At 33.6% G+C, this 14894-nt stretch overlaps 1 protein-coding gene across 1 annotated transcript in view; it reads right to left on the bottom strand.

The window, feature by feature from the left end:
• Positions 1-14894, bottom strand: part of CUL5 (cullin 5) — a 37737-nt gene that overhangs the window by 18624 nt on the left and 4219 nt on the right. The window contains exons 2-10 of the mRNA XM_034409546.3: positions 10186-10295; positions 9442-9541; positions 8079-8255; positions 7099-7240; positions 6187-6332; positions 6025-6105; positions 4962-5055; positions 1818-1948; positions 176-283 (exon numbers count right to left, since the gene is read on the bottom strand). Coding sequence (XP_034265437.1) covers positions 176-283; positions 1818-1948; positions 4962-5055; positions 6025-6105; positions 6187-6332; positions 7099-7240; positions 8079-8255; positions 9442-9541; positions 10186-10295 — 1089 coding nt within the window. The remainder of the gene's footprint in view (positions 1-175; positions 284-1817; positions 1949-4961; positions 5056-6024; positions 6106-6186; positions 6333-7098; positions 7241-8078; positions 8256-9441; positions 9542-10185; positions 10296-14894) is intronic.

Raw genomic sequence — 14894 nt, 5'->3', positions numbered from 1 at the left:
GTTATCTTAAATCTCTACATAAACCTCAATTTCTGGTAATTTACTAGTATGATTTCATAAACATCTTGGTTAATGCTTATTTAAAATATTTGTATGTCACTTTCTGTTTTAAAACACCAAATACATGTAAACACATATTATAAAAAAATGAAACAAGAACCAACTGGTAACTTACTTTATCTCTGGCAGTAAGAAATCTTGGGTCATCTTGAAAAGCTTCTTTAACTAATTTGCTAAATCTATTAAACAGTGTAAGCAATTGTTCTACATATTTTTCAGAATCCTAAAATTGAAAAGCAAAACAAAGAATAAAATACCAAGCCTGGTGGAAAAAAAAATAGCAAGCAATCATTATCAACTGAAATCTCCCTCCCTCCCTCCCTTTTTTCAACTGCATTTCTGATATAGCAGTCATGAGCCCATGAATATTACAATAAGATACAAGTGCTCTTCTTGTGGTCTAGTTTATATCTCATAAAATCACACTTTGTGCAAGTTAGCCTCCAGAAAAGTTACCAGCTGCCAACCCAATAGGGACATTCTTCCACTTGTTTTCAATTTACTTGTTTTCTTTCGCTACGATTCCACATGGCATCAGCATGAACCAGGATCACTCTACCAGATTACCCAATTCAAATTGCCACCCATCCAGATTTAGAACAGAAAACCAAAACATACCTAAAAGTCATAGGATGTTATAAGATACCGCAATAGTGTTAAGAGTTTTTGTTGACTCTTTGACAGCCTGAATATTAAGCAAAATTTGTGGAGTAAGGAAAAGGTTTTTTACTTTAATTTCATTAAATTAGCTGCACTAGCTGTGAAGATTCCTGACTAAACAACTCATCAGAATAAAGCAACTATGATAGCAATTAAAAATAAAAATGCTGCCTCAATACATAGAATAAATGGTCTTAGATTACTTCATCGGCTTTTTAACCTGTCTCTTTTTATCAATAGAAAAAAAATCGTAAGAAGTTGCCACAAAAGTATGTTTCTTGGAGAAAAGTTCTGATTCATTACGTTCCATCTTTAACTATTTCAGCTATCTGATGTTCTATTTAAGCAGCTAATTCAGATATAATAATTGTTTTATAAGAACAAACAGTAAAAAATCACAAGGTTGCTCCTCCTTTATGGATGGCAACACTCTGATGTGGGTTGAATCACTGGATGAAGCTGCCAACTGGCTGCCTTCACAGTAGGAATATCTAAGCCAGGGCTGTCAAACTCCCGGCCTATGGGCAGGATGCGTCATGTGCTGGCCACGCCCACGCCCGGTTTAGCGAAGGGGGGGGAAATCCTGATACGTTATGTGACGCCACCGAGATGACTTGAGTTTGACACCCCTGATCTAAGCAAAGGAAGGGAGAGCATTGTAAGGCATTACATCCAATCTTCACTTCAATGACTAGGTTCCAATTGTTAGCTTGGCTACTCCTGCAAGCAAGGATGCTTTCAAGTGATAGTTAGTTTTTTTAAAAAAAAATCACAAATAGAACAAAATGTTTCAAAGCCAGGATTCTTGCTTGTTGCTCTCAGAACAAGCCAGAGAAATAAAATAGGCTGCTTTCCAATATGAGATGAAAGCCAGAGTGTTTAGTTCAGATAACCTAGCTTCCAAACCATGGATGAAGATTTTGCATTCTAATTTTTAAAGAAGTTGTAGTACTTTCCTATTTAATTTAATGGACTTTAACATTCATTTTTTCATATTAATTTCAACAAAATAAGATTTATTTTACCAAACATTCTTGGTATTTCTAGCAAACATTCTAAGAGGAGATAAGGGATAAAAATAGAAAATGCTCACTTACAGTAGTAATAGTTTCCGCAGCTGCTACCATATCTGCTAATCCAGCATTAACAATATGCTCTTCTAAATCTTTTAACATAGGCTCTATTCCATTAGGAACTTTATCCATCAAAGAAAACATTAAATGTAATTCTGAAGACAAAACATATTGAAGAGTCACAGGTCAAATCCATAGCAATAGTTCACTTGTCCATCTTTCTTTTCTTTATATATTTCCTTATACATTATTCTTGTCAAATTAAGTAAGTCAAGGAGATTTGTAGAAGTGTTCACTGTTGACAAAAATACTATATAAAAAGTCCCTAGCAATGAATTTGACTTAAAGAATACTTTCTCTTTTAAGAATGTTGATTTCATGTTGCCCTAACTTTCTAAATGAACTTGACAAACAACTGAAAGAAATTCTAAGAAGTCTGATTTGAAAATAAATAGCGAGCTTGTTCCAAGCTTCTGGTTCCTGCAATTCCTGACTACCAAACTTAGAACTTGGTTTGAAAATCATGCTTTGTCCTTAAACCAATTTCCTCTTTCTTTTCCAGCATAACACTTTCATCACTGCAGTACATATAAAACAATACAAACCACAACCCTTAGAAACTATATATCATATTAAGAAATTCCAGTTTCCCAAGGACTATTTTTACTCTGTCTTTTGTAATATAGGAACAAATTAATCTTATGGCACTTTAATGACAGCTATATTTGTTACTCTATAAGGATTTATAAATTACAGTCCATCTCGTCTGAATATAGGCCTGAAGAAATAATATAAATACACTCACATAAACACAAATAGTAAATGGAAGGTGAGAAATTATAAAATGAATCAAAATGGTAAAGAGATAGTGATCATTAACAGTGGTTAGAAGTGATAGAGACATTCTTGTATTACATGCTAAGAAAATTTGGTATTCAGCTAATTTCTGAGAAATGGACTGCTTAGCAGTCATAACTCAGTTTTTCAGGAAAGAAGAAGACCAAAGTTTCTTATTAAATACCATCTCTGTAGTAATCAATTCGACATAACTGAATGTATATCCATATTTCGGACACCTAGTAAAGCAGACTTTGATCCTCAAAACCTTATGCAATAATAAACTGTTATGGGATATGTGATTTGCTGAAGATACTCTACATAATTTTTGTAAAGAGAATTTACAGAGAGAAAGGGGACTAAGGAAAAGAAGGAAAATTATTTTGCAGATTTGAAAATTGAATTCAAAAGATAAACTTCTGGTTTCTTTTCTGGTTAACAGAGAACTGTCACCTTGATTTATATTGAAAAGCTAAGCGGAATCAGTTCTAGTTGATATTTGGGAAAGGAGACAATAAGCCCAGAACACAGTAGCTGTACTACTACTTCTGTACCAAGAAAACTATATAGGTCCTTGTTCAAGGACGTATATAGTTTTATGAATTTAGTTCAAATAATTTAATTGGGAGCCAGTTTTGTTTCTCAAGGATAAATCAGTTTAATTCCAACAATGTTATAATTAGTATGGGAGTCAGTGACAGCAATCAGAAACACAGTTCCCGGCCCATCTTAAAAAAGTCCTTCACAAGGTGATATCAAAGAGCTGGCTTTTTCAACAAATTCGTTGTGGATTGTTATTATGTATTTATGCTAGGTAAAAGTAAGACAAATCATGATTAAATCATTTGGATTAGGAAGAAGACACAATGCTTCCTAATAATTTGGGGCTATGCAGAGTTCTATGCAAAGAATTTTAAAGAGTGGATTAGACCCTCTCCAAGCTGCTTCAAAGTCTGTCCTGGCAGCTGATGCATGCACAGATCCTTTGTGGGTAGAGGATGCATGCGGACAGGACAAACAGCCTTCAACGCAGGTACATGAGCCTTCCAAAATATGTGGCTGCTTTAATGTTTCAAGGACTGCTCTGCAAAGCATTAGTGCAACTGCTTTGCACAGCCCTGTTTATTATATCCAATTACCTTCACAAGAATGTTTAATGGCTTACTATTCAAGACAAGCTTCAGACAGAGAATGAACTATGTGGGAAATGCTGCTTTATGCAACAACTTCCAGTCGTCTTTTATAGGACTATGCAACAAAGACTATTTGGGTCACCACACTGTCTTTACTGTTGCTACTTTCCATAAAATTTCATTCCCCTTGAGAGCTGAAAGCAATATATTTGCATAAGGTATAATATCTTACTATATTCGGCCCTGGGTGAATGTCAAGCAACTGCTGTCAAGATAGGGAGCCAGACTTATTTTTAAGGTCAAATGCCAAGCCTATCTTACACTCTGGAAATTAGAAATGCACTCTGAATTAATAGCAACTGTTTCAAATCAGGAACAGCTTTCAATTTTCTTATTATGTAGAATACACTGTGCAATCATAGGGTATATTTATGGACTGTAACATAAACATTTGGTGTCTCCAATTCACTTTTCCCAAATTTTGCAATTGGCTCACTTTGTTTTTTTTAAAAAAGGAAAGTAATATGGAGGAAATGGCTTCAAGACAAGCCCTGGACAAAAAGATGCATAGCTTAATAGGATTTCTACGGCTTAAAGACATACTTGTATATTTAAACAGCAAATTCTTTGTAATCCTGAAAGGCTGATTAAAATTATAGAGTTGGAAGAGGCCACTTAGTCCACCAGATCTACCCTTGCGCTCAAGGCAGGAAACCAATATATTTAAATAAAGAGAGAAAATATATAAGAGAGTAGTATAAAGGGTTTAGAAGGGAATTGTGTTCCCAGATGTTATTAGAGTAACTCATGCTCAAGAACAAAATTAAAGAATTGCATTAAACAGATATATGTGATAAAAGACATGATTTGGACTAGGAACAAGTCAACTGAACCCTTATTTCACTAATAAGAGCAACGAGTGTCCAGACCCATCTAGTTTATCTACCAATTTTAAAGATCAACTGTTCTAACATCTTAGAAGAAGGGCCACTAAGTAATGACAAAAATGAAAATACCACTTCATTATAAATTAACATATGTAACCAAAATGGTATAGGGCAGAGAATAACTTTTAATTGTACTGTAGTATTTTCCTTATGTCTCTAATAACAAAAGAATTGTAATCCATTTTTACTCCAACTGTCTGTAGGGACCAAGGGAGGACACACATTTCTCTTACTTCCACAGCTTCACTTACTTTCAGTTTCATTGCGTTTGATCATGCCTTGGCATTCAGCTAAAATTGTCTCTTTAAAGGAGGTCACCAAAGCATTCACGCAGCACTCCATCAGCTGGGAGGGGAGAAAAGTTAACGGTCAAATATACACAGAATACTATTGTTTCAATACATTTGCATGGAATGGGAAAGTTGATGCTGTATTACAAAGCTATGAGTCTAGCCTCCTCTCCCGCCCAAGATGTATACAATATCTAAAGGGGAGAATGGCAAGGACTATGGAGAAGTATTAAAATACTATTAATAACATATCCGCATAGGTAAATAAAATAGTGATTAAGCTTCCATAATCTGAAGGAGAGTACGCAAGTCTTAGCTGGCAAGAAAACACAAGTGGCATCAAAACTCTGGTATTTAAGTCAGCAGATCAAGCAAGCGAAACAATGTACTTTCTGATTTTCCAACTGGTAGTTTCCTGATATATTTAATATCCCGTATGTCCTAGGATGCACCATGCTGGGAGAGGGCACCATATACTGTTATACATTTACAGTATAAAATATAAATGTCTTTAGTATACCACGGAATTCTTAGTGCTCTCTGAACTTGGTTATTTGCTTGCAGATGGTTCATTACCCAAAGAAGTAACAATTATCAGTGCAAGCTGATTATTTTACTAGTAGTATATTAATCTTTATTATGATGGTAACAGTTTTTCATGTTTACAAATCAGTCAATGCACAGCATTGTTCTCTTAAAAGAACGATTACAACAAAGAACCACAAATACAATTTTGCTCATGGTTATGAAACAGCAACTGTACGTTTATACTTTTAGAAACAGAAGAATCTGCTTGGAAATAGTAGTAATTATCTTGCGTCAACTTCTGTAACAGAACTATCTTTGACCTTATAGAATTTCTGCTTTTAATTGCACATAATATATATGTTAATGCATTCAGATATTCCATAACTAGACTTAAAAAAAAAACAAGGTTGAGTATTTTCAGACTTGTATAAGTAGTGATTTAATTTACTAAACTTTTTAGCATATTAATTCTTGGTATTATTAAAAGAGTACTCACTGCTTCTACAGAATTACATTCACGCCTTGTTTCTAAATACCGTAGTGCTCTTTTTTCTTCTTCCTTTAATTTAGCATCTGCCTGTGCAGAAACAGAACATCATCACTTAAAATATTAATATGTAACCAACAGACTTCTTCAAAAGAACACTTTCTCACTTACATATTTCATATAGTTCTGTACGCCATTCTGCTGCAAATACGAAGGGGCTTGAGTTCTATAAAATCTCTCTGTTGAATCTAGGTATGCTTTTTCAAAATTATCCCGATAAATCTGGAGTTTATCATCGGGATTGGAACACAGATTAACTGTAACAAGAAATATCAAATTAAAGGAATTGCTTCTTATCCCTGTTAAGAAATATACTTAATCTTCTTAAGACAATGACAACAGGAGTTGTATAAACTACAATAATTTGAATATTAAATTGCTACTTGTCAAAATCCCAAAATAGGCTCTCAACAATTTGAGGAATAATAAAATCTATTTTGGAGAGGCTGTTCTTGATGTTTTAAACTCAGAAGGTAAGCTGAAAGTTTTTGGACTGACTACATTACATTCATAGTTACCATCTTAAATTAATTCATACTCTCAGACCACGGGTTTATGATTTATTTTTACTTCCATTTTGTAGATTTTTCCTATGCAAAAAGCAACGTATTTTTTAAAAAATTTCTACTAAGGTGTTTGATGTAAACCCTTATTTACCAGAAGAGAAAAGACAAAAGTTGAAGAATGTGAAAAACCCTGCAGTTTCCTGGTCATTTAAATTTCACATGGAGACTTAAAGTTCTAACTTGGCATTAAGTTTAAATTAAAGCATTAAATTGATATTAAGAAAACTAATTTACTGAACTTTTATTGCAATGACCTAAATCATTATGCACACTCATACACACACACATAAATGTTTGTACATATGTATTATCCCGAAGCACTTCTTTAAAAAATTAAAGATACTTATTTGCCTGTTAAGCATACTTGCCAGAAATCTTTTTACCAGTGTAAGCCTACTTGAACAATGCTAGAATAATTTTCAAATAAAATGTAATAATCTTACATAACAAGACATACCGTAAGATTCTCTAACACCAATGACAAGTTGAGAGTCAAATGCTTCTCCTAAACGTTCAGCATGGACCAACTTCATTGCACTGTCTTGAAGGCGAGTTTTTATGTTTGAAAATATGGACTCATTCCAGGTATCTAGCATGAGCTAAAAATACAATAATAATTAAACATCAAACATGATGGACCAATTTCTAAAACACAAAACATAACTTTTATTTTATGTTTAGGTTTAAAAGATCTGGCAGATTTAAAATAAATTGTATTTATCTCTCAACCGGAAGGGAAAGAGAAAAAAATGATTTTTTTTTTAAAAAAGCGCCATGGCTATGAGGCCAATGTTACAATAATTCAAAACTGAGTCTGCATTTATAAGCAGGGGGCACAATTATTATTCAGTTACCCTGGAGGCAGTGGTGAAATCCAATTTTTTTTTTACTACCGGTCCTGTGGGCATGGCTTGGTAGGCGTGGTGTGGCTTGGTGGGTGTGGTAGGGAAAGGATACTGCAAAATCTCCATTCCCATCCCACTCCAGGGGAAGGATACTGCAAAATCCCCATTCCCTCCCCACTTCTGGGGGAAAGATAATGCAAAATCTCCATCCCCACCCTACTCTGGGGCCAGCCAGAGGTGGTATTTGCTGGTTCTCCAAATTACTCAAAATTTCTGTTACCAGTTCTCCGTGGAGCAAGATGGGGCTCCTCTTGCCATCTTACCCAATTTCCAGCTCTGTCTCCCTAACCCTAACCAGAGGAAATGGCAGTGACCGGCTGAGCATGCATTTAAATATTTTGGGGGAGAGCTTATTTTTGGGGAGGGCTTATTTTCGGGGGGGGGGGGATTTAGCACATGAGCTCAAAAGCCCAATTGGGCTTATTATCAGGGAATGTCTTATTTTTGGGGAAGCAGGGTACTGACTACAGGTACAGTATTTCATTCTTCTGCTTCACCATGAAACAAGGCTACAATGAAACACAACACTTACCTTCCGTACAATACTGTCTTCTACATTGGATTTTTTATTGCTGCCTTGTTTACCCATGAGAGTGATCTCTAACTGACAAAATGGCTTGGGTAAGATATCACATTGTGTGAAGAATTTACGCCATTCTACAATATAGGCTTTCAGTAATGCAGTATCATCTTGGTGGCTCAGCACTCTCTGAAATCAAGAGAAAGGCAAATATAAGGCACATTTACAAAGAATTTCCACTTCATGAACAAATAGACATTATGCTCCCACTCATTTTATTTTGGATATTGAGGTTTAACTTTGGTGTGTGTGTGTGTGTGTATACACACAAACATCAACACAATGACATATATTTTTAGAAAATGTACCTGAAATTAAGGAAACAACTGCTAAAGCAAAACATCAAGAAGATGAAAGAAGCTTAATATGCCAGCTTTTTACGCCTAAGCCTTAGAAGTTATCAAGCCACTGAAGTAATAATCTGAAAAGTATTCAAAACTGTGAATCATGTTCTGTATGGCACAATTGACAACTAGGCATGCTTATTTGGAAGTATGTTCTGAGAATTTTTGATGCTTAGCTGTATTTACTCCCAGTGCTCCTGAATAAAAAATTATAGCTTTAACCAATCAAAATGCCTTTAATAATATGTTATTTTCACAGATTGCTTTCTAAACAGGTTAAACATAAATGAACTGAGAATGGGTATCAAATGAGCTGCTGAATATAAATGAAGAAGAAACAATATAAAATGTGGTTCTGCAATATTTGAGTTTTAAAAGGAGGTTTTATTGACATAGAAGCATTATCAAGAGCTTGAATAATAAACACATGAATAACAATAAACAGCTTCATATTTCAAATATGATAAATGTGCCACTGTTTAAAAATATCATGCAAGAAAATTAGTTCCCATTTCAGAAAAATAGAGGCACACAATTTCCCATGCAAAACATATAGCATAATCAGAATGTTCAGTTCAGAGATTAGTCTTAATTGTATTTTGGAAGCTTAGACTAAAGCAAACATGTATAGGGTGATGGCAGTATAATATGTTTGATATTGATATATATGAAATACATACAGAAACTAATTTAAGTATACATGTATAAATTAAACTATCCATACTTAACTCGTTATTTTTATTGAGCACAAATTAATCAAGACAAACATTTATACTGATTTTACAGTGACTAACCTGGTTTGAGTCCAAACTAGTTTAGATGTTACACTGAGTTTTTTGTGTGCATAATACACAGTATCCTATCAAGAGGCATTTGAGTGAGGTGTTTGAGTTCTTAAATCAAAGGTGGATGTAAAATCTAACAAAAATATCATATTGTTAAAAAATACTTGTTAATTATGTTTAATTTACCGCTTGTGCTTGCTTAATAAAATCAAGGATATCTTCTTTCAACGCCTGATGTATTTTTGCTGGGCCTTTATCATCCCACAAACAAACTCCATGGACATCTCTAGAAAACACGTAAATTCAAATCAAATTAAAATAACTTCTCAATTTATTTTACACGTTGTAAAATAAATTGCTCATGTGTGGGCACCAAAATGCACAGATCTCCTCCCCCCCCCAAAAAACCTAACTAAATGAAATGCCAACAATACTATGCTGATCATAACTAAAGGTGGGGGAAAGGAGAAAACAATATTATCTTCTTGAAATTTAATACACGTTAGAATAAATGAATATGTAAACTCACTATTAATACTTGAAAGATCGATTAATTAAAGAAGCAATCGGATTCTCATATTTTTATGAGATAAAATATAAATAAAAAATAAACCCAAGCAGCTGAAACCAAAGTTCTTATGAAAATTGAAGCTAAAGATACAAAAGTTAATATCCTATATGTTAAAAGGCTGTCCTTTTTTTCTTAGATTATGCCTTTTAGTATATGATGCCTCATTTTAATTGCTTTGGTTGAAAATGCAAGATCTTCAACAGCACCGTCAGCACAGAAGTATTTAAAGCAAATTCCCGTGAGAAATCCATCACAGTGTCTTCCTTTGAACAACTGCTCTGATAAGACACTGCAGAACAAATAAATATTAAATAAATATTTTTCTATTCCAAGAAATAGACATTTCAGAAGTTACTTACGAAAATAGATCAAACCATTGTTGTTTAGTAACAGATTCCTGCCGTAAAAGCTTCAGAACAATTGGGCGCATAAAATCCCATTTGTCTTCAAACTGAAGCGATCCTTTATTCTTCAAAGAGAGAGAGAGAGAGAGAGATTTTAGTTGCAGAGAAGTGAGTGTTACACCTCAACCATATTCAGAAGCTTTCCCAGTGGGACTTGTTTCCAAACAAGCATGTATATAATGTGTGTGTGTGTATGAAACACATGAGTAACAATAAATACATGAATAACAATAAACAGCTTCATATTTCAAATATGATAAATGTGCCACTGTTTAAAAATATCATGCAAGAAAATTAGTTCCCATTTCTTCATGATTCACCAATTATGTAAAATTGGATTATCCAGGGGACATATTATTAAATCATAATGAAACACTGATAAAAGAAACAAATAAACTTAAAATACCATTGTAATCTTCATGACTAGATAACAGTCTATACTACAAAGTACAGTACTAGGAATCTACCTTTTTTATATGAATCCAATATACCTATCAGCAGTGTTTTGCAATCAATGGTTCTGGATCCATATAAGCACAAAAGGACATAATGTCGCATTGCTCTCAGTGTAGTCTATGCATCTGAAAAACTGCTATCTCTATATTAAAATGTATGCTGAAAAGGAAAATACATTTTATATAGCTGACAGCAATGATGTTTATGTATTGATACTTCGAGCTGCTCAAACACAGAAAAGATTAATAATTGCTGCAAGAGGTAGCTATTCTATTGAAATTTTCCCAGTAGATTCAAAAATAGTACGTAATTATATAAAAATAACCAGTGATATCAAATATTATTACCATTTCATTACAGACCTGCCTCTAAAAATATGGAACCTGCTATATAGTTCTAACCATTTGCTCCTATGTTTTTGTTTACTTGTTTTTCTTTGTGGATTACTTAAAAAAAAAAAACTTCAGTTTAAGAAAAATGTCAAAAGAAATTCATAATTAAAGAAACACACAAAAGTAAGATGTTCAGATATAATAATGACAAGTTACACTTATTGTATTTATGAGTTTTCTTCTACATATATGATTATCCTTAGTCTTTTACCTGATTCTGTCCCACAAATACTCCTTCAAAAGTAACATATGATCATGTCAAGAATGTTGCCTCTCTATAACTATTAGCATCATGATAACTCCTTCAATGTGATGGAGAAGCTCTACCAGGAACATTCAAATTAAGCAGTGGACACAGTTTCTGAATTATTCTTGTCTTAATGCTGTTGAGAGTCAAGCATGTGAGTTGGGCGGCCATAGAAATGTATTTAACAAATAAGTAAATAAACAAGTATCTAAGATAAGACTATCAAAGCATCTTCCTGAAATCAATTAATTTTACAAAATTTAGAAGAACAAATCCCTTGTTATTTTGTCAGCATTTTTGACTGGGGTTATAATGATAGAATGTTTTATTGCTTGACCCCTTTTACCTTTGCAGATGTTTACACAAAGCCATTATAAACTATTAAGTAAACTACAGTTAAGCAACTTGTGGCAGGTAAACACTACTGTACCTATATAACAAATTTCCACCAACTTGTTCCATTGTACGCTAACAAAAAGAAAGCCCACAACAAGATTTCTATCTTAATAAGTAAGATTTCCACTATTTGCTTTATGAAGTACTTTTATAGACCTTGCCTTTCTTTCCTCACTTGATTTCAGCATTTTCCTGATACCTGATTCTAAATACTTGATTCTGAAGCTCATTGCTCAACTTGAAATCTTTTTCAAGAAAAGAGACATTAGCAAATAAGATACTTGACTGCTAATTAAAGATCAATAGTTGGAATGAACATAATCAGTCATAAACTATCACAAAGCTTAAGAAGAAATGCTACCATATTTTGAGTACTGCCGGCAGATAATATAAACACTAAGACTAGTATTTAGCTGAATTAATATAATGGAAGATTTTATACATGTTATGCTATTTCCCTTATATAGCCATGTTATGTCATCATTATCCCTGAGAACTTTACTGATACTCCTGGATTTTTAGCTCTCAAGAAAAAGTTTACTACATTACAGGGAGGATGCACATATTTCTAGAAATAGATTATTCTATGACCCTAGAGCATGAATGGACATGAAAAATAATTCCAAAGATCATTGAATATAACTACAATGTGCACTACAAATGTGGTCTTTTCACAGCGTGATCAGTTCAACATTTCACACTAATAATATGGCTTACTACAGTTTTACTGAATAATCACAATTGGATGAGTTCGTAAAACATGCTTAAGTTATAATCCAAAGTCTACTAACCAAAATAACTGAGTTCACATAAGACATTAAACAGATTTCCTAATGCCTTAGCACTGGACAAACTTGGCAATTGAAAGTTGTTTCACTAGTGTAGCTCTACTGCAAGGAGATAAGAAGAGATGCTATAATCAAGGAATTTGTATCAGCCCAATTTAGAAATGTGTTTCTGCTCGCTTTCTTTTCCCTTTTAAATCTTGGAAGTTAGGAAACCTGAATGGCAGGAGGAATACAACAGCTGTTTAGTTTGCAGGACCCACTGGACACACAAATAAAGCAAAGAAACAAAGGGCTGTATAGATAATACAGCTACAAAGAAACTGGGACAAGTGATAGTCCAGTAGTACCTCCTGCATGAAGCTGCACAAAAGGAAAAAAAAAAAAGATGTCACAGCATATGCCTGTTGATTCCACTAAGGATTTTATTCTCACAAAAAATATTTATAAAAATGCAGCCAATGCAGGTTAACCATAAGAATATTATATTTTAATTTATACTCTTATACTTTAATTTCAACCAAACCCAATGATGATATGATTTTACACACACACACAGAGATACACCCCTCCCCCTCTGCTTCTTTCACAGAAAGAAGGGTACAAAAAACAATTGGTGGAGAAAATATGAAGGAGGAGGAGATGAAGGAAGGAAAAGACAGGACAGTAGCTGGGATTAGAGCTCTTTCTTCAACAGACTGAGGAGCAAGGGGCTTTTATTTTGTTTCTACAGTGAACAGCCCGATTTGTTGGATCAAATCAATTGGCTTATCTACTGTGATTAGTGAAAAAAAAGTTGGTTGCTGGTGCTAATTAAGTCTTCTTTCTGCAAAGAATGTTGATGAACTCAACATTCCTTGCAGAAAGACTTAATTAGCACCAGCAACCAACTTTTTTTTCACTAATCACAGTAGATAAGCCAATTGATTTGATCCAACAAATTGGGCTGTTCACTGTAGAAACAAAATAAAAGCCTTGCAAAAAAGACAATATTAAAAAAGCCGTAAAATAAATATTGCCTGGGAGGGGCTTATGTCTTATAGCGAAAAACTGATCAAAATATGTCTTTGATCTATTTCTTATTGAACAAAGTGGGAAACTACTCTAATGTTTGGCACTTCTAGACTGTTATGTATAGCTAACAAAATCTGTAAATTCAGATAATTCAACATGATTATTTCTAAAAGCCACTTTTAATAACAGTGTAGGCCATTTTGAAACACAATGCATGAGGAATTAATGCATGAAAGTTAACCCACAAAACCAATGTTAGGGAGGCCTGCTCACCTAAAACTAAACCCGAGCACCTAAAGCGATTCTTTTGCAAGCTGCATTAAGCCATAGCATAACTTCTTTTAACTTTGGCTTAATGTGTTGTATAAATCATGTCAAAAGTAAGTTGTTCTAAAACCATGGTTAAGTAAATTATGGCCCAATGCGATGTATGAACCTTAATATATCTATTGAGAACCATAATTCATGTTGCTTCTTGAATAAACATAAGAATTGGTGGCTTAGGATCCTTCTATCAGCTGGATATGTGCCAAGAATGGTATTAATTTTACTTTGCACACATTTACATTTAGTTTTATTAAGCAAGCCAGGACAAGGCATTCAGAAACCTAGAAGATGCAACTATAGGTAGGCTTTTATTTCCATACAATCTGGAATATTATCAAGATAAATTCTCAAAATCCATTTGGTTCTCCTCCCACCAGATTAAAAGCCAGAACCATGCAATATTTACAGAGATGGCCAAGCTGCATAACATTGGCATTTCCAAGCACATCCATTCTATTCATAAACACTATAAAGGGAAACTAATGCATTTCATGAAGATTCATTATACATCAGATTAGATTTACAAGAATATGAACAGGACAATAATATAATAAGAGCCATATGAATGTATGCTGTTTATTTACAAATAAAATAGCAAACAGGCTCAGCAGACCTTGATTGAAAAATACTGATTGAATTTTTAAGTGGCTAACCTTCAATGGACAGATTAGTCTCATATATATATTTAAATATTCATATAGTCCAAAAATGAAAAGGAAATTTTTGTATGGATCCTTTTTAACATTTTAATTTAGTATCATTATATACTATTTCTTATTAATGCTTTCTACCTATTTCTGAGATTCTCATTTTTTAAATAAATCTCAAAATTTATTTAATACTGTGTTTCCCCGAAAATAAGACCTTGTCTTATGTTTTTTTGAACCCTGAAATAAGCACTTGGCCTTATTGTCATGCGCTCAAAAGCCCGATTGGGCTTATTATCAGGATATGCCTTATTTTGGGGAAACAGGGTAATTAAAAAGAACAATTTCTGCCCTTCTAGCATTTATATAAATTTCTTTTTAAGGCTGAAAATGTCAGTGA

Source organism: Pantherophis guttatus, chromosome 5, assembly GCF_059756535.1.
Source record: "Pantherophis guttatus breed Tessera chromosome 5, ASM5975653v1, whole genome shotgun sequence".
In the NCBI taxonomy this organism is placed as follows: domain Eukaryota; kingdom Metazoa; phylum Chordata; class Lepidosauria; order Squamata; family Colubridae; genus Pantherophis; species Pantherophis guttatus.
Note: the sequence above shows the minus strand (reverse complement) of the source record. Positions and strands in the feature narration are given on the sequence as shown.